The sequence below is a fragment of the Malania oleifera genome, chromosome 9 (assembly GCF_029873635.1).
Source record: "Malania oleifera isolate guangnan ecotype guangnan chromosome 9, ASM2987363v1, whole genome shotgun sequence".
Lineage (NCBI taxonomy): Eukaryota > Viridiplantae > Streptophyta > Magnoliopsida > Santalales > Ximeniaceae > Malania > Malania oleifera.
The window spans coordinates 44,571,470-44,592,981 of record NC_080425.1 but is presented as its reverse complement, the minus strand read 5'-3'; the positions used below and the strand labels follow the sequence as shown (position 1 = coordinate 44,592,981).

Below are 21,512 nucleotides of genomic sequence, written 5' to 3'. Positions count from 1 at the left end.
TTAATAATGCTGGATATGCATGAGTTTGATGTTATATTTGGTATGAATTGGCTAGCAGCTAATTTTTCCAGTATAGATTTTCATTCACGAGAAATGATATTCAGACCTCCAGGAAGAGCAAAATTCAGGTTTGTAGGGTCGCGAGTACAATCCCCACCTCAGTTAGTTTCAGCTATTTAAGCAAGGAGACTACTGCTGAGGTTGTCAGGGATTCGTGATCTTTGTGAAAGAAATATTAGAGAATGAATTAAAACTCTCTATTACGTTTGTAGTAAACGAGTTTACAAATTTTTTTCTAGATGAGTTACCAGGCTTGCCACTTGATTGTGAGGTAGATTTTCCTATCGATCTGCTTCCACGTCCAGCGTCGATTTTTAAAGTACCTTACCGAATGGCGCCAGCAGAGTTGGTACAATTAAAGAGTCAGTTGCAAGGTTTGTTTGATAAGGGTTTTATATGGCCTAGTGTATCTCCGTAGGGAGCTCTAGTTCTATTTGTGAAGAAGAAAGATGGGTCTATGAGGATCTGTATAGATTATAGAGAGATCAATAAAGTTACAATCAAGAACAAGTATCCTCTACCCCGTATAGATGATTTGTTTGAATAGCTCCAGGGTACACGGGTATATTCTAAGATTGACCTTAGATCAGGCTATTATCAAGTGAAAGTGAAAGCAAAGGATGTATTGAAGATAGTCTTCAGGACCAGATAAGGGCATTATGAATTCCTCGTTATGCCATTTGGGTTGACGAATGCTCCTACAATATTTATGAATTTGATTAGTAGAGTTTTTGACCAATATTTAGACCAGTTTGTTGTTGTTTTTGTTGATGATGTACTGGTCTATTAGAGGAGCTATGAGGAGCATGAGAAGCATTTGAGGCAGGTTTTGTAGGCACTTCAGGAAAAGAAGTTGTACGCTAAGTTCTATAAATGTGAATTATGGCTTGAGAAGGTTGTGTTTTTGGGGCATGTCATTTCAGGAGATGGTATTTTTGTGGATCCTAGCAAAATTGAGGTGGTAGTGAATTGGGCTGGACTGAGGAACATCTAGGAGATTCAGAGTTTCTTGGGATTAGCTAGGTATTACCATCATTTCGTTAAGGGATTCTCAATGATATCAGGGCCTCTGACACGACTAACTATAAAGAATGTTAGTTTTGAGTGGGATGACAGCTGTGAGCAGAGTTTTCAAGAATTGAAGTAGAGGCTTGTCACGACACCAGTATTAATCATTCCATCAGGGGGTAAGGGTTTTATTATCTACAGTGACGCGTCCTTGAAGGGACTAGGCTGTGTACTGATGTAGCATGGCAGGGTGGTAGCGTATGCTTCCAGGCAATTGAAAGAGTATGAAAAGAACTACTCTAACCATGATCTTGAATTGGCTGCAGTAGTACACACATTGAAAATTTGGAGGCATTACCTATACGGCGAATAGTGCGAAATCTTCTCTGACTGCAATAGTTTAAAGTACTTTTTCACCTAAAAGGAACTGAACATGAGGTAGAGAAGGTGGTTGGAGCTTATTAAAGATTTTGACTGCATTATCAATTACTACCTAGAGAAGGTGAGCGTGGTAGTTGATGCTTTGAGCAAGAAGTCCGTGGGATCAGCTTTGGTAGCTACAGAGATTCAATATATGATTATAATGGATCTGGAGAGACTTGACATAGAATAAGTCGAAAGTGGTCCTCGGGTATGTATTGCTAGTTTAGTGGTGCAGCCTACTCTACAGGAAAGGATTAAAGCAGTCCAAAAAGGTGATCCAAAATTAGCAGAGGTAATGGTTAGGGTACAGAGTGGTCAAGGAGAGGAGTTTAGTATCACAGATGACGAAGCTTTATAGTTCCGTTCCAAATTATATGTTCTTGTCGATGCTGACATCAAGAATACCATCTTAGAAGAGGCTCACAGATCTTTATACACAGTTCGTCCCAGTAGTACAAAGATGTATAGAGATTTACGAGAGTCTTATTAGTGGAGTGGTATGAAGAAAAAAATTACTAAGCATGTAGCCCCGTGTCTAACCTATCAATAGATAAAAGCTGAGCACCAGAGGCCAATAGGTCAGTTGCAGCTGCTATTTATCCCAGAATTAAAGTGGGGTCATATATCTATGGACTTTATTTTAGGGTTGTCGTTGGGATTGCATAGCCATAATGCAATTTTGATGATTGTGGATCATTTGACCAAGACTGCCTATTTCCTTCCCATCAAGATAAGCTACTCCATGGACAGACTAATAGAGATATATATTCAGGAGATAGTCTGTTCTCACAGCGTGCCAGTTTCTATAGTGTCAGATAGAGACTCGTGTTTCACGTCACTATTTTGGAGGAGCTTGTAGGAGGCTCTAGGGTCTCAGTTATTTTTTAGCATGACATTCCATCCTCAATCAGACGGGAAGACTAAAAGGAAGATTTAGATATTAGAAGATATGCTTTGAGTATGTGTGCTAGATTTTGGGGGTAGTTGGACTCAGTTTATGCTGCTGGTAGAATTTGCGTACGATAACAGTTATCAAGCCAACATTGGCATGGCACCGTTTGAGGCACTTTATGATAGGAGATGTCGTTTTCCTTTATTTTTGGGATGAAATGGGTGAGCAGCAAGTTGTGGGACTAGATCTTGTTCAGCAAGCCCGTGATAAGGTTCAACTTATTAGAGATAGAATCAGTGCAATCCAGAGCCGACAAAGGAGTTACGCTGATAACCGCCATAGGAAATTGGAATTTGATGTTGGTAATCATGTATTTTTAAAACTAGCTCTATTAAAAGGGGTTATGCGATTTGGAAAGAAAGGTAAACTTAGCTTTAGGTTCATTGGCCCGTTCGATATTCTAGAGAAAGTGGGGCCGGTCGCCTATAGGCTAACTTTGCCACCTATATTGTTCAGGATTCATGACGTATTCCACATTTCCATGCAGAGGAAATACGTCCCAGACCCTTCTTATGTGATTAGTTATGGTGAATTAGAGCTCAATGATTCACTAGTTTATAAGGAGGTGCTAGTTCAGATTCTAAATAGGAAAGAACAAGAATTATGTAATAAAAAGATTCCTCTGGTGAAAGTCTTGTGGAGAAATCATGCAACAGAAGAAGCTTTTTGGGAGCTCGAGGAATAGATAAGGCAAAGATATCCATAATTATTCAGGAAGGTGTAATAGTAGGTAATGTTTATTTTGTAGGTACATGTAGAGGTTTAGTTAATAAGTAGTCTTTTAGTTTTGGAAGAATTTTATTTTATATATGTAATCTCCCAAGACTTAGAATGTAACCACAGTATTCCTCCACCATAAGTAAGGGTAAGTAATAAAATAGGTAGACCATTTTGCCTTTAAGGGATGATGAATCATATGAATAACAAATTTCGAGGACGAAATTTTTATAAGGAGGGGAGAATATAGTGACTTGGGGAATTATGATATTTAAATAATAGAAGAGGGGGGAAAATGAAATTAAAAAAAAAGAAAAAGGAATAACAGGGTGAATTTCATTGACAAGAAGTTACCAAAAGGCTATTTCACAGCCTTGAATATCGTCGACGAGGAACAAGCGTTCATTGATGAACTTCCTTTGTGACCTCGTCGACGAGGTAACATGGCTTGTCGACGAAGGCCAGTGTATAAATAGCCCTAAACTTGATTTTTCAGCAAATTTTCATGCAAAATACTCTTCTCTTTCTCTCCTTTTGGTTTTTCCTCCTTCTCTCTAGGATTTCGTGCTGATCTTTTACTGATTCGATAATTCGAGGCCACCACGACACTCCTAGGAAAGTTCTCTTCCAATCTGCTGGAGTGGATCATTGGTGGGACCAGCTTGAATTTCATGCCAGATTTGAGGTAAGGTTTTCTATTCAATATTTGACTTTCCAGCAGCTGTAGAAAATGCAGTAGTCGAAGAAATATTGAATTTCTATTCTGGGAGATGTTGATTCTAGAGTGTTGAACGGGGAACCCTGCGGGTGTAGGATGAATATACTCTAGGGGCCCTTTAGGAATCAGGTAAGGGGATAAACTAAGCTATTTGTTTTTATGAAAATATATGTGTAATCTTAGAGCATTTAATTCCAAGAAAATAAATATATATTAGCATTATGTTTGGGAAATACTGCTATAAATGATTACATGTTTTAAATACGTGTAATACCAATTTTTTGTGGCATGAGTAGAATTTATTATGAATTATAGTTTTCTGGGAAAATGTTAAATGATATAATGTTTTACTCTGATATACTGGTATACGGGCCAAGAGTTTTAAATGATATACCGGCGTACGGGCCGAGGATGTTCTCACATGATATGCGGGTGTACAGGATGAACATTTTACATGATATGCTGGCATACGGCCCGAGCCTTTGATATGATATGCCGACATACGGGCTGAGCCTTTTATTTGATATGCGATACGTTGTACGGGTCATGATTAATAAAATACGAAATGCCAGAATAATGGCCGAAGATTTTCATAATATGTTATGAAATGTGATATGATGATATTGATTTGAAATTTATTATTTTAGAATAGAAATTGTTGGCCTAGTGAGGCTTACAAACTCTTGGTTTTGATGATAAAAAAGTAAAGTTATTTAATGAATTTTCAAGTGATATGATTACTAGAAAGATGATTTGTTCAAATCTCACCTAAAAAGCTTACAAGGATTACGGAACAAGGAAACTCACATGTGAACACCAAAGATCCACAATGAAAGCTCATAGAAGTTTGAAAGATTGAAAAACAACATTAGAAAGAACTCGAAGCAAATGTTAAATAAGCATAGGATAAAGTTTTTGTAAGTACTTCTAAGTATATTCAAATATGAATTTTTCATTTTGAAGCTCATTAGGCAAAGAGACTTAGAGACCTTAGCATAAAACTTGAAACGGGTTTTTCAAAGTTAAACAAATTCATTTTCCAAAATTAATTGAGCAAAGAAGAGAGAACTCAAAAATATGTTGGAATAAGGAAAATCCAGTTGACAGACGACTATCTGTCTGTGGACAGACGACTGGCAAAATTAGAGTATTTTAACTGAAGACAGAAGCCTGACATACGATTGTCAAGGTTTTAACAGATGACTGCCAGTGAAAATTGAGACATCTGTGAGTGTTCTGCAAGACGACCGTCGAACTTCTATGTGTATTGAAAAATTGTTGTGTTCATGGATAGAAGGTTGTCACCATATGGACAGATGAATGCCACCCTGCTAAGTTGTATTAAAACTACATTATTCTGGTGACAGACGACTGCCAATCAAGGGACAGACGACTGCCACCTCTCTGCTTATGAATTTTATAGTTATAATATATGGACAGATGACTGCCAAGACTTCACAGTCGTCCGGATCGCGGCAATTTTCAAATTTCCAACCAATATATTTTTTTGAAATTCAAATTATTTGAAGCTTAAATATTTTTAAAACTTGAAAACAAGTCTAAGTACACTTGGGGAACAAGCAAGGAGTTTTTTCTACCTCTATAAATACCCTCAAGGATCATTGTTTTAAACACCAAGAAATCAATTCAGCTCTCATTCTCTCTTAAAGCCTACTGAAATTCTAAATGTGTGCTACTCATGAAATTCTTTGAAAGCTTTGCTGAGTTTCTCACTGAGTTTGTGCATCAAGTTGTTGATTTTTTCATCCATTGAAAGATACCTACTGTGATAAGTTTCTAAGAGTTTCATTCTGACATTCATGTTCTGAATTTACTGAAGAACATAATGCTTCAAATTGTACTAATCAGCTCTTTGAGGAGCAAGTTCTTGTACGCCTTATTTTATATCTTTGAAACAGGTTAATTGATGATTTGAGTGCTAAATTGTTGGACCAAACAAGGGGATATTGTTTAGAGAAGGCAGGCTCTAGCCTTACCCAAGGAGTGTTTGTTACTGGTATTGTTCCGCTCGGTAAAGGAACGATAATAGTGAATCCTTTGGTGATTTTGCCAAAGGTGAGGACGTAGGCTGTGTTGAAGCCAAATCTCGTAAAAAAACCCTGTGTTCTTCTCTCTCTGCCCTATTCTTTATTTTTTAGCAAAAATATAATCTGTGTGGTTGATTTAAAATTCAATTCTGAATGTTTGGTTGTTAAATAGACCAGAAGGTAATTTGTTTTGGATTGATCAACATTGATTGCGAAAACCGAAAAGGACTACGTTGGTTGATCATCCTTGACTTATTAATCTAAAAGTTTATTTTAAAGTTGAACATTAGGAAAAAGAATAATTGTGATACAGGGCTTACAACAAGTTCAGCAAATTTTCACATTTATACAAGGCTATTGTTACGAAGATTGAGAGATTGATCTTATTGTGTTGATTGTGATTGTGTTTAAGTTTTGATTGTTGTTACAACTCAAAAGAACTAAGACTAAGGGGAATAAAATTTTTAAAACCCATTCACCCCCTTCTTGGGAAGCTATTCCAATTTCAATTGATATCAGAGCCTAGTTATAGTAATTCCTAACAAGAAACTATAAAAAGATCAAATGGAAAATATAGGAGTAGCACCCTTCGGTGAAGGCCAATCCTCAACCCATCCACCAATATTTTGTGGACATAATTATACGTTTTGGAAAAAGGGAATGCAAATCTCTCTCCAACACATGGATTGGAAAGCATGGGAATTAGTTATGGATGGAGACCTTATTCCCACTAAAATAGTAGGTGGAAAACAAATTCCAAAAGAGAAAAAGGATATGACCAATTCAAATTATAAAATGCATCAAATCAATTCAAGCGCAATAAATGCTTTATACTATGCCTTAGATGCTAACGAATTTAATGGGTCATGGCATCCAAGACGGCTTCTATATGGGACAAATTAGAAGTGACATATGAAGGAACTATAGATGTTAGGGACAATAGGATAGATATGTTGACAAGCGAATATGAAGCATTCAAGATGAATTCAGATGAAACAATATCAAGTATGTACACCAGATTTACCCACATAATTAATTCCTTAAGCGGCTTAGGAAAACTTATACTACCTACGAAATGATTAGAAAAATTCTAAGAGGCCTTCCCTTCTTATGGGAACTAAAGGCTACAACTATCACAGAAGGTAGAAACCTTAAGAACACCTCTCTAGATGAACTCATTGGTTCACTACTCACATATGAGATGGCTCTAAAGGAAAGGAATCCTGAACCTAAACATAAAAGATCCATTGCATTAAAAGCCTTTAGTAACAGCTCGAGTGAAGAGGAAAGTGAATCAAGCGACTTAGATCAAGATGAATTAACATTCATCACTAAGAGACTAGGCAAATTCTATAGGAAAAATAAGAGGTTTCCAAGAAAATTTAAAAAAAAGAAATCTAAAAAAGGAGAGACAAGTAGAAAAGAAAATAAAGGAAAGAATGAACCTCCTATATGCTATCATTGCAAGAAACTAGGGCATATCAAGTCGGACTGCCCGTTGCTCAAGAAAGACAAGAAGAAAAAGAAGAAGGCTATAAAAGCTACATGGGATGATTCAAGCTCCAGCGAGACGGAAAGTGAATCAAATGGATAAGAGATGGCAAACATATGCTTCATGGCTAATGACGAAGAGGTAAACTCCTACTATTCCTCTACAGGATCTTACAATGAGTCGTGTGATGAATCATGTGATAGAATGCCTTCCTATAAGGAATTGCAAGTTGAGTTGTTCTCTTTACATAAAATATTCATAAAAATCTCTAAGAGAAATATAACTCTGAAAGATCAAAATAAAGAATTAATGAAGCAAATGGAATCCTTCAAAACTATTTAAGAGGAAAAGGACTCTTGTATTAAAAGGGTAGAAAAGGAAGTAAATGAAATAACTCAAGAGTTAGGCAAAACTCATGTAGATGATTTGAATAAAAAGAATTTAGAGATAAATGAACTTAAGAAATTAGTATAGGATAAGGAGAAAATTATATATAACTTCACCAAAGGAAAATAAAATTTTGAAAAAATGATTGGACAGTAAAGACTAAATGGAAATAAAGAAGGGATAGGTTATAATGGAAAAACAAACAAATGGAATAAAAAATTATAAATGGGATACTTTGTCAAAGAAGCCAAGCACTATGCTAGTACTTCTTCAAACAACAAACATGAACACACCACTTGTTACATGTGCAAGGCTAGAGGTCATGTAATGTTCAACTGCCCTCTAAAAACAAAATATGTTAAAGTTCAAGAAGAATGGAAAGTCAATAATGGAACTAAAAACAACACAAAGAAAGTTAAAAGGATTTGAGTTCCAAAGACTAACACAATGAATCCCTCATTGTAGGTATGCTTTAGGACTTCACCTTCAATGGATAAATGGTACTTGGACAGTGAATCTTCAAGGCACATGACCGGTGATAGGACCAAGTTCACTACATTGAAACAAAAGGATGGGGGATGCATCACCTTTGACGACAATGCCAAAGGTAAAATTATTGGCATCGGGAAAATAGGTAAAGTACCTTCTCTTACCATTGATAATGTGTAATTGGTAGAAGGATTAAAGCACAACCTTTTTAGTATGAGCCAATTAAGCGATAAAGGGTCCGAAATAACTTTTAAGAAAGAAAAATGTGTTATCCAAAATCCTAAGAACAATGAAACCTTGTTTATAGCCCATAGGATAAATAATGTTTATTGTATAAACCTTGAGAATCTAGTAAATCAAAACGTAACTTGTTTGGTAGCAATGAATGAAATAAGTTGGCTATGGCATAGGAAACTAGGACATGTTAGCATGGACCATTTATCCAAATTATCAAAGAAAAGTCTTGTAAAAGGATTACCAAATACTAAATTCATAAAAGACAAGATGTGTGACGCAAGCCAAAAGGGAAAGCAAGTTAAAACAAGTTTCAAAAAGAAAAAATATATATCTACTAAAAGACCCCTAGAACTACTGCTCCTAGACTTATTTGGTCCAACAAGAACCTTAAGCCTAGGAGGTAAATAATATGCTTTTATAATAGTCGATGATTATTCAAGATTCACTTGGGTATTATTTTTAGCAAACAAAGATGAAGCTCGTGACATGCTAAACACTTTATGTAAGAAATTACAAAATGAAAAAGGCTATAATATAACAAACTCTAGAAGTGATCAAGGTAGGGAGTTTAAAAACAAAAATGTTGAAAAAATTTGTAATGAACATGGAATAAACCATAATTTTTCAACACCTAGGACTCCACAACAAAATGGAGTTGTAGAAAGAAAAAATAGAACCTTACAAGAAATGGAAAGAACTATGTTAAACAAAAATAGTCTACCTAAATACTTTTGGGCAGAAGCTGTGAATACAGCTTGTTACATTATAAATAGAGTATCTATAAGATCTAGTATAGACAAAACACCATATGAATTATGGAAAGGAAGAAAACTCAATATTTCCTACTTTCATATATTTGGATGAAAATGCTTTATCCTTAATACTAAAGACAATCTAGGAAAGTTCGATGCAAAATATGATGAAGGAACTTTCTCAGGTTACTCAACAAATAGAAAAGCTTATAGGGTTTACAATAAAAGAACTCTTACAATTATTGAATCAATACACATAACGTTTGTTGAATCAAATGATCACGACAACAAAATTAAGATTGATGAAAAAGAAGATATTTTACAAAAAGAAGAAGATATTGAAATAAAAGAAGAAAATAATAATGAAGCTTCAAAAGAAAACACCATTGAAAATCTAGAACTACCTAAAGAATAGAGATATGCTAAAAGTCACCCAAAAGACCAAATTCTTGGTGAACCATCAAAAGGAATAACCACTAGAGCCTTATTAAAAAAATATCTATAACCATTATGCTTTCTTGTCTCAAGATGAACCCAAGAATATAGAAGAAGCCTTAAAAGATTATTCTTGGATTATAGCTATGTAGGAAGAACTAAATCAATTTGAAAGAAGTCAAGTATGGGAACTTATACCTAAACCTAAAGATAAGTCAATCATAGGAACAAAATGGGTGTTTAGAAATAAAACGGATGAAACTGGGGTAGTTGTAAGAAATAAAGTTAGGCTTGTAGTAGAAGGTTATAATAAAAAAGAAGGCATTGATTATGAAGAAACCTTTGCTCCTGTAGCAAGGATGGAAGCAATAAGGATGCTTCTTCCCTATGCAACTAATAAAGACTTCAAATTATACCAAATGGATGTAAAAAGTGCATTCCTAAATGGTTATATTAATGAAGAAGTTTACATTAAACAACCTCCAGGTTTTGAAGACTCTAAAAATCCAAATCATGTACTCAAGCTAACTAAAGCCTTATATAGACTGAAACAAGCTCCTAGAGCTTGGTACGATAGACTAAGCAAATTCCTACTCGAAAACAATTTTTCAAGAGGAAAGATAGATAACACTTTATTTGTAAAAACCAAAGATAATGATATGCTTATAGTACAAATTTATGTTGATGATATTATATTTGGAGCAACTCATGAAGACTTGTGTAATGAATTTGCTACAACTATGCAAAGATAGTTTGAAATGAGCATGATAGAAGAGTTAAATTACTTTCTAGGATTACAAATCAAATAAGCGAAAAATGGAACTTTCATAAATCAAACTAAGTATATTAAAGACATGTTAAAAAAGTTTGATATGGAAGAAAGTAAACCTATAGGAACTCCCATAAGCACCTCAACTAGTCTTGACAAGGATGAAAAAGGGAAACAAGTAGATACCAAGCATTACTGAGACATGATAGGAAGCTTACTATAAGTAACAGCAAGTAGACCATATATCATGTTTAGTGTGTGTATGTGTGCTAGGTTCCAATTAGCTCCTAAGGAATCACATCAAATAGCAGTGAAATGAATCCCTAGATATTTGCTAGGCACACTAGATTTAGGATTATGGCATTCAAAAGGAACTGATTTCGAAATGATAAGTTATTCAGATGCAAATTATGCGGGATGCAAAATAGATAGAAAAAGCACTAGTGAAACTTGTCACTTCCTAGGACACTTACTAGTTTCTTGGTTCTCAAAGAAATAAAATTCCGTAGCATTATCTATAGCTGAAGTAGAATACATAGCAGCTGGGAGCTATTATGCTCAAACTTTATACATGAAACAACAACTAAGGGACTTCAAAATTCAATACCAAACAAAATCCCCTTGAAATGTTAAAAAATATAGGGTGGGATAAGTTCATTCTTCACCAAGTTAAGGGGTATTACCTAGATCAGGTTAAGATTTTTTTACTCAAACTTGGTGAAGAAAGAAGTTGGAATTGCTACTAAAATTTATGGCCAAAAGATAATACTTACTCCACACTATTTACGGAAAATTTTTCATATCAAACATAGGAACTTTGAGTGTACCCTAGTAGAGAAACAGTGGACTATGGAACAAGGTTTTTCACCACAAGAATTTTTGCCTCTTGTGATGAACAATGCACCTGTTTATTTTGGACATCCACCACCATATAAACAGCTTAATCTCCAAGCACAAATCCTGCATAAGATCATCGCGTATAATATAATTCCGAGGTCTAGATCCTTTGATCATGTGTCGTTCTTCGATTGTTTCATAATGTAGTGCTCACTAAAAGGAAAGAAATTAGACTTAGCCAGCATTATACTAAAATGGCTGGTTATAAAGCTCAAATCTCCTAGAATTGGGTTTCCGTAAGGTGGCATTCTTTCCTTGATCTTCGCTCATTTTCAAGTCTTCTCTCCATTTTCAAAAATAGTGAAGCGGACCCATTACCATGTCTTCTCCAATACTACACTAAAAAGAATGGGTTACAAAAAGTATACCGAGGGATGGATGTTTAGGGGCAATAGACCAGTAAGACCTGCACAAGAAGAAAGGAATCCAGCTCCTGAAGAAGCTGATATGCCACCTTGGTTTGTTCCATTTTATCAGAATTATACCAGCTTTAGTTTTGAAATGCGAGAAAATTTTGCTTCTCTTTAGGATAAGATCTCAAGCATTGATGACAAATACACTTTGTTAGATAATCACATTGCCAAAATAGAACACCATGTCAAACAAAATCAAGAGAGCAATGAAAATGATGATGAAGAAGCAGCTGCAAGTGAAGAAGGAGAAGATGAAGGAGAAGCTGAAGAAGAAAGGGGAGATGCAGGAGATAAAGAAGAAGAAACTGACGAAGAAAAAGACTAAGAAGCAGGCTCACGGCAATCCAAAGACAAAGGAATTGCTACGGATAGTGACACTGATTCTGAGACATAGACTTTTGATGTTGTTTTTGCATGTTCCACATACTTAGTTTCTGGTTGCATTTTGCCTTTTTGTTGAAGTCAAAAAGGGGAGTATGGTGTGTGAGCAAAGCAGAGTCTATGAACTTATGTATGTATTTTCTTATGTATGTGCTTATGTATTTCCTGTTCCAAAATATTTGAACATGTTTTTGTATTTCTAGTTTGATGTACTACGAGCTTTATGAAGGGAAATATATAGCCTTAATCCTGGAACTTACTTTCAAATCTTCTAAACTTATGCCTTAATGTGTTTTAATGAGATTATTTTTAAACCTATGTTTATTGATAGGGGGAGCATTAAGTTTAATTTTTATATATTTGCTCATTCTTTGTCATCATCAAAAAGGGGGAGATTGTTGGCCTAGTTATGCTTACAAACTCTTGGTTTTGATGATAACAAAGTAAAGTTATTTAATGAATTTTTAAGATATATGATTACAGGAAAAGATGATTTGTTCAAATCTCACCTAAAAAGCTTACAAGGATCACGGAACAAGGAAAGTCATATGTGAACACCAAAGATCCACAATGAAAGCTCATAAAAGCTTGAAAGATTGAAGAACAACATTGAAAGGACTCGAAGCAAATGTCACATAATCTTAGGATAAAGTTTTTGTAAGTACTTCTAAGTGTATTCAAATATGAACTTTTCATTTTGAAGCTCACTAGGCAAAGAGACTTAGAGACCTCAGCATAAAACTTGGAACGAGTTTTTCAAAGTTAAACAAATTCATTTTCCAAGATTAATTCAACAAAGAAGAGAGAACTAAAAAATATGTTGGAATGAGGAAAATCCAGTTTACAGACGACTGTCTATCTATGGACAAACGATTGGCAAAATTAGAGTATTTTAACTAAAGACAGACGCCCAACAGACGACTTTCAAGGTTTTAACAGATGACTGCCAGTGAAAATTAAGACGTCTGTGAGGGTTCTGCCAAACGACTATCAACCTTCTCTGTATATTGAAAAATTGATGTGTTCATGGACAAACGACTGTCACCATATGGACAAACGACTGCCACCCTACTGAGTTGTATTAAAACTACATTATTTTGGTGACAAATGACTGCCAATCAAGGGAGTGACAACTGCCATCTCTCTGTCTATGAATTTTATAGTTATAATATATGGACAGAAGACTGCCAGGACTTCACATTCGTCTAGCTCGGGGTACTTTTCAAATTTCCAGCGAATATATTTTTTTGAAATTCAAATAATTTGAAATTTAAATATTTTTAAAACTTGGAAACAACTCTAAGTACACTTGGGGAACAAGCAAGGAGTTCTTTCTACATCTATAAATACCCTCAAGGATCATTATTTTAAACACCAAGAAATCAATTTAGCTCTCATTCTCTCTCAAAGCCTACTGAAATTCTGAAAGTGTACTATTGCTCTCATCACTCATGAAATTCTCTCAAAGCTTTGCTGAGTTTCTCACTGAGTTTGTGCATCAAGTTGTTGATTCTTTGATCCATGAAAGATACCTATGGTGATAAGTTTCTAAGAGGTTCATTCTGAAATTCATGTTCTGAATTTACTGAAGTACATAGTGTTTCAATTTGTACTAATCAGCTCTTTGAGGAGCAAGCTCTTGTACACCTTGTTTTATATCTTTGTAACAGGTTAATTGAAGGTTCGAGTGCTGAATCGTTGGACCAAACAAGGGGATATTGTTTGGAGAAAGCAGGCTCTAGCCTTACCCAAGGAGTTTTTGTAACTGGTATTGTTATGCCTGGTAAAGGAACGGTAATAGTGAATCCTTTGGTGGTTTTACCAAAGGTGAGGATGTAGGCTGTGTTGAAGCCGAACCTTATAAAAAACCTTGTGTTCTTCTCTCTCTACCCTATTCTTTACTTTTCACCCAAATATATAATCTGTGTTGTTTCTTTAAAATTCAATTCTGAATGTTTAGTTGTTAAATAGACTGGAAGGTAATTTGTTTTGGATTGATCCGCATTGATTTCGGAAACCAAAGGGGACTACATTGGTAAATCATCCTTGACTTATTAATCTAAAAGTTTATTTAAAAGCTGAACATTAGGAAGAAGAATAATTGTGATACAGAGCTTATAACAAGTTTAGCAAATTTTCACATTTATATAGGGCTATTGTTACAAAGATTGAGAGATTGATCTTATTGTGTTTATTGTGATTGTGTTTAAGTTTTGATTGTTGTTACAACTCAAAAGAACTAAGACTAAGGGGAATAAAATTTTTAAAACCCAATTCACACCCCCTCTTGGGAAGCTATTCCAATTTCAGCAATGTATCACAATTTGAAATAAGTTATATGTTATCAGATCCTAGTTGGCTTGGTTTAGGCTTACACGAGTGTAGGACCATACCTACGTGATCATGATCATCATGATGTTAGTGTTATCGCTGTCGTACGGGGCAGCGTGAGGATGGATAGTCGATGTGGTTTATGGTAGTGTTGGCACCCCTAGTTTACGGACCAGGTCTGACAGACCCCCATTGTACTTACAGAACTTTTCTTTTGATCTGGCAGTGGTCGGCCAGTCATTGTCATGTCTTGCCTTCAGGCCACACAATCATGTGGGGGTAAAACATGACACCGGCCAGCTAACCTTCTAGGTTATTTTTTTATTATTATTATTATATGGGACGAATTATGTTTATGGAAATCCAGTATGTTCTATCATGATATGATTATATATGTTTTCCTAGATATGATACAGATAGTTTCACTAAATATGTTTATGTATAGTTTTATGTATAACATGGAAAAACTTATGTTTCCACACACTAGTATTAGTTTATTTTCGCTTACTGAGAGGTGTCTCACCCCAAATTATATGAACATTTCAGGAACCTCAGATAAGAAAGCGGATAAACTTCCGTTATGCTAGAATTCGTTAGTTCTACCCTATCTAAAGGGTATGTCTTTTGTTAGGGTCAGATGGATTTTTGGGTGACGACCCTAGGACTGGTTTTGATTGTTTTGGGATGTTTACGATGAATGTAGTAAATTCTCGTATTGTGTTGATTGGTAATATGAGATATATATGATTTTATGTTTCCTGCTGCTTAGGCTTCCGTGTTGTATTTCTGATGTATCCCCGGTATCCACGAGTTTAGGTTAATTATGATCTTCTAGGTTTATTATATCGGTTTTTATTATCATGAAAAAAAATGGTAAAATAAGCAAGTCATTATAGAGCATCAGAATGACTTCATCCCCGGGGCTACGATTCCCAACCGTTTGGCCTATAGGAACAGCCCCAAGGAAACTAAGGAACTTCAACACAAGTTGAGGAGCTACTAACCAAGGGGAATGTGAGGGAGAGCATGATTTTGTGTGTGGTACCCATGCTAATGATACCAAAGAAAGATGGATCATGGAGGATGTGCGTGGACTATAGAGCCATCAATAAAATCACTGTAAAGTATCACCATCCCATCCCTAGACTAGATGACATGTTATATAAACTGTATGGCTCTTGCATTTTTTCTAAAATTGATTTAAAATGTTGCTACCATCAAATAAGAATGAAACCGGGTGATGAATGGAGAACTACATTTATACAAAGTACAGTTTGTATGAATAAATGTTTATGCCATTTGGAATTACCAATGCACCTAGTACTTTCATGCACTTGATGAATCATGTGTTGCATGCATTTATAGGTAGATTTTTTGTTGTCTAATTTGACGACATCCTAGTGTACAGTGAGAATCTTGATGATCACTTGGATCATTTGAAAAGTATACTGGATGTTCTTAGAAAAGAAAAATTGTTTGCCAACCTAAAGAAATGTAATTTTTTAATGGAAAATGTTATTTTATTCAGTTATATGGTGAGTGCTAAGGGTGTAGAAGTGGATGAGGAAAAGGTGAAAGCAATAAAAGATTGCCCAACACCTAAATCTGTAACTGATGTACGTAGTGGTCATGGATTGGCTAGTTTTTATAGGCAGTTTGTGAGAGATTTTAGCACCATTGTTGCACCTTTAACTGAAGTGATAAAAATAACATGGGGTTTAAATGGGGTAATGCACAAGAACATGCTTTTAAAATGCTTAAAGATAGGTTATGTTCTGCTCCATTATTACATTTACTTGATTTCACTAAAAATGTTGAGACTGAACGTGATGCCCCTGGGATTTGTATTGGAGTTGTTTTTATGCAAGATAAGCATCCCATTGCATATTTTAGTGAAAAGCTCAATGGGGCAACATTGAACTACTCCATGTATGATAAAGAACTATATGCCTTGGTGAGGGCATTCCAGACGTGGCAACACTACTTGTGGCCTAAAGAATTAGTGATCCACTCTAATCATGAATCATTAAAACATTTGAAGGGGCAAGGTAAGCTAAATCGTTGCCATGCCAAACAGGTAGAGTTCATCAAAACCTTCCCATATGTCATTCAATACAAGCAGGGGAAAGAGAATGTCATAGTCGATGCGCTTTCTTGCAAGTATGCCTTAATTACTACACTTGGCACTAAGCTCTTGGGTTTTGAGTACATAAAGGATTTATATGCTAAAGATTCTGATTTTGCTAATGTGTATGAGGCATGTGATAAAGTTGTGTTTCATAAATTCTATAGGCATGATAGATATTTATTTAGGGAGAATAGACTTTGTGTGCCTAACTGTTCCTTAAGAGAATTGCTTGTGAGAAAGTCACAAAGTTGGGGTTTGATAGGACATTTTGGGGTATAAAAGACTTTAGATATTCTGCATGAACACTTCTTTTGGCCACATATGCGTAGAGATGCAGAGAGAATGTGTTCTAGATGCATTTCATGTAAACAAGCTAAGTCTAAGGTCTTACCTCATGACTTTTGTACTCCTTTGGTTGTACCTACTGAACCTTGGGTAGACATTTTAATGGATTTCATATTAGGTTTTCCTAGGTCCAAAGGGGGCATGGACTCTATATTTATGGTGGTTGATAGATTTTCAAAAATGGCACATCTTATTCCTTGCCTGATGATGCCACAAATATAACCAATTTATTCTTTAGGGACATTGTACGATTGCATGGTATTCCTAGGACAATTGTGAGTGATAGGGATGTTAAATTCCTTAGCTACTTTTGGAAGTTTTTGTGGGGAACACTAAAGAAAATGACTTTCTTGAAGAGTTTAAGATGGTAAGTTGTCTAAATACATGTGAAGCTGGAACCTTAAGCCAATAGGGGTTGTTTAGGGATAGTATGGGCTAAATAGTGGGCCAATTGTGTTAATTAAGCATGGCATGAGACTTGCACATGTTTCATTAAATGACATGGCATGCTTAAGGTTATGTTGCACTATTTTATTGGCTAGATTGATGTCATGGCCTATTTTTATTTGCTAGGCTTATGTCATGGGTTTCTTTTATTTTCTATTAGTAGCCAACTCTTTGTTGTATTGAAAAAGGGAATATTTTTGGCTAAATATAATTCCAAGTGAGGTTTATTTCTCTTCAAGTTCTTCATTGAACTTTCATCGAACTTATCAAAGCTGCTACCTTTGTGGCATTCATCCATTAATTTGATATTCTTGGTTTGTGCTTCACATCAAGCAATAGGTCAAGAATCCACTACCATGTCGAATCTTATTTTGGGTTTGGGGTTTTCGTAAATCGGATTTTGGGTCTCTGGACGTTCATTATTGGGGTTCCGCATCACCTTCCCAGGAGAACTCTAGGCCTGATTTCTGGGATTTCCTGAAATGATAAAAATTGTAGGAGTGAGACACATCTCAGTAAGACAAAATAGATTATCATCAGTGTGTGGTAAAATGAGTTTTATTGTAATAAAAACACATTCATTAATTAACTTAGCTTCAATTGAGAAAATCATGATAAAACTATACTTTTACCTTTTATTTATATTTCAAGATACTAACTTTCTTTCCGAAACAAACTCTAGCATATAAATTTCTTTGTACACATATATGCATAAAAAAACTTCCTTGGATGGATAAACATACAACATCATGAATTAACCCCGCATGATTGGGTTGTCCGATCTAAAGATTGGACTTAGCCATGGCTAGCCTACCACCAGGCCAAGTCAAACTATATTTGTATCTATATCTTTAACTAAAAGTATGATTTGCCTACCCAACTGGTCCTGACTCCAGGGGGTAACTCTACTCTTCATTGGTCAAATCGACTGTATACCACCAACACTCTCACAACATTGTGGCTGCACTAGTATCTATGAAGCTACGGTACTGTGCTTAGCTATGGTCTATCAGGGTTCTTGTTGGCCTTACAAGGCTTAATATCCAGTTTCGATGCTAAAAAACATGTGAAACTTAACATATTTGGTTAAGTAATGATATTTCAGGATTTAAGAATGAGAATACATGATCACAAAGATGAGTCAAAGCATAGATGCAAAGATGACATCTATTAAAGCTTGAAGATCATGAAAGTGTGGATGATAAAGAGAATGTGCTAACTTGAAGATCATGAGAGTGTGAATGTTAAAGAGAATGTGCTAAAAGCCTAAAGCTTGAAGATAAGAGAGTCAAAGAAAGCATAAAGACTCAAGCACTTAGAATTTCCAAAGTCCTAGAAGTCTTTATGTAAGTGCTTCATATTTTAAATATCTTTTGAAATATTTTTGAAGCTCATTAGGATGCAAAGACTTAGAGACCAAGTTTTTCAAAAACCCTGGAAAATATTTTAAAAAAGACACATTCAATTTTTTCAAATAACAAAAGAGTATAAAAGTAAAAAATGAAAGTTTTTCAAAAACTGAAATTGGTCAACCGGCTGACTAGAACACACTATGATTGGCTAGTCGATTGACAAACACCAGAATGAATAAACCTACTAAACCAACTGACAGTTTGAACTGAGATCAGTCAGCCGACTGACGCGCTCAGCCAACTGACCATTTTGAACGTGGTTAAGCTAGCCAACTAACAAATGAACGGAACTTATTTTTGGCAAATAAAATACTGTCAGCTGCCTGTCTAGCCGACTAACACTATGAAACGAACTACTCAATCGCTTGTCCGGCTGACTGACTCCACGAGAATTTGAATTTTAAACTTCAACAAGAAAATTTTAAAAATTAGTTTTTCAAATGTGAATGTTATAAAAACATGGTGGACACTCTGAGTAACTTGGGGAACAAGGAAACTAATTTTAAAAAGTCTATAAATACTTCATTAATCCCATGAAATTCATAACAACGCAATCACACAACATTCTTATATTCAAACTCTCAATCTCTCTCAAAGTTCTCTATTGCTCATACTCTTACTGGGGGAATTCATATGAATTTCTACTAATTTATCAACCTTTGGTTCTAATACTGAAGTTTTCTCAATCATTAAAGAACCCTTGGTGATCCCTATACTTGAGCTTCAATTCTATTTCATATTGATATTTAAATTCTTGAAGTACATAGTGTTGAATTTGTAATAATCTGCTTTATTTTGAGAGTTTTCTTGTACGTAGTGTTTACTTCATATTTTTGTAGTTCTTGGATGATTTGAGTTGATTAGATTATTGACCAAGCGTGGGGTATCGCTTGGAGAGCTGCAGCTTTAGCCTAATTAAAGGAGTGACTGAGTAAGGGGTATCACTTGGAGAGGCGAGCTCTAGCCTATTGAAGGAGTTTGTAATGGTGTTTTTCCACCAGGAAATGAACTGATATAGTAAAATCCTTTGGTGGTTTGCCAAAGGTGAGGATGTAGGCTGGGGATAAGCCGAACCTTGTAAAAACCCGGTGTCACTCTTTTCCCCTTGCTCACTTTAATTTCCAGCATACATATAAGCTGCGTGCATGTTTCAAATTCTTAATCATAAATACTACGGAGTTTGGAAATTAAATAAATTGAAGTTTAAATTGTTTTTGGGCTTGCGAAAACCGAAAGGGAGTACGTTGGTTTATCCATACTTTGCGGAAACCGTAAGGAAGTACGTTGATTTGTTGAACACCCAAAGACTCTTTAATTGAAAGTTTATTTAAAGTCTAAGCATTTGGAAAAAGTATTGGATTTTATATTGCACTTCATTTTGAGAAAGAAAATTCATTATTATCGGGGTTTATATCAGCAAACTTATATTATCAATCTTTACTTTAAGAGGATTGAATCAAAATCAAATATACAGGATTGCAAACAAACAAAAGCTGAATTCTTGTAAAATGTTGAATATTATATGTTGGTTTGGATATTGTGGTTGATTGGTTAATTAAGTTTTCTTTGATTGTGTGGCTATGAATTGTGTAAAGACATAAATATTTGTTGTGTGTTGAATAAATGAACAAAAAGTCAAGAATTCATTAAAAGAAGTAAAAGAGGTTAAAGATTCTTGAAAGGAATTAAAAGAAAATTTTTTAAACCCAACTCACCCCCTTCTTGGGACTACACCTTAGTTTTTAATTGGTATCAAAGTGGGGTTATAACAAATCCTAACAAGTAGTTATATAAAGATCTTAATGGCTCACATAAGCATAGCTCCCTTTGGAGAGGGTCAATCCTTAACTAGGGCTCCCATCTTTTGTGGTTTAAATTATACATTTTGGAAACAAATGATGAGAATATATCTACAAACCATATATTTGAAAGCTTGGAAGGTTGTTACACATGGTGACTTAATTCCTACTAAAGTAGTAGATCGCAAGGAAATGCCCAAAGAAGAAAAAGAATGGACCGACAATGAGCATAGGATGTTACAAGTAAATTCAAGTGCTATGAATGCATTATGTTGTGCCCTTGATATGAATGAATTCAATAGGATTATGGCTTGCAAATCAGCCAAAGAGATTTGAGATAAATTAGAAGTTACTCATGAAGAAACCATTGATGCAAGATGAACCCGGATGAATCCATCACTATACGTACACTAGGTTCACCCACATAATAAACTACCTAAATGCATTAGGAAAAACCTACTCCACTTATGAAATGATTAGAAAATTTCTTACAGTACTGCCACCTATATGGGAACCAAAAGCCACTGCAATAACCGAAGGAAGAAATTTGAAAAATACCTCCTTAGATGAACTTATAGGTTCTCTACTCACATATGAAATGACAATGAATGAAGGAAGTGGAAAAACTAAAGCTCAAGAATCTATAGCCTTCAAAGCTTTAAAAGAAAACTCTAGTAGTGAAGATGAAGAGGATGAATTGGCCTTCGTATCTAAGAAACTTGCAAGAATTCTAAGAAGGAAAAATAAATTCTAAAGAAGAATCCAAAACTCAGAATCAGATGAAGAAGAAACTAATACAAAGAAATGAAAGAATAAAATCCCCTCATGTTATAATTGCAAGAAGGATGGACACATAATACCATAATGTCCAC

At 35.1% G+C, this 21,512-nt stretch overlaps 1 protein-coding gene across 1 annotated transcript in view; it reads left to right on the top strand.

Moving 5' to 3' along the window:
* Positions 1-16,220: 16,220 nt before the first annotated feature.
* Positions 16,221-21,512, top strand: part of LOC131163441 (uncharacterized) — a 64,666-nt gene continuing 59,374 nt past the window's right edge. The window contains exon 1 of the mRNA XM_058120029.1: positions 16,221-16,557. Within this exon, the coding sequence (XP_057976012.1) occupies positions 16,221-16,557 (337 nt within the window). The remainder of the gene's footprint in view (positions 16,558-21,512) is intronic.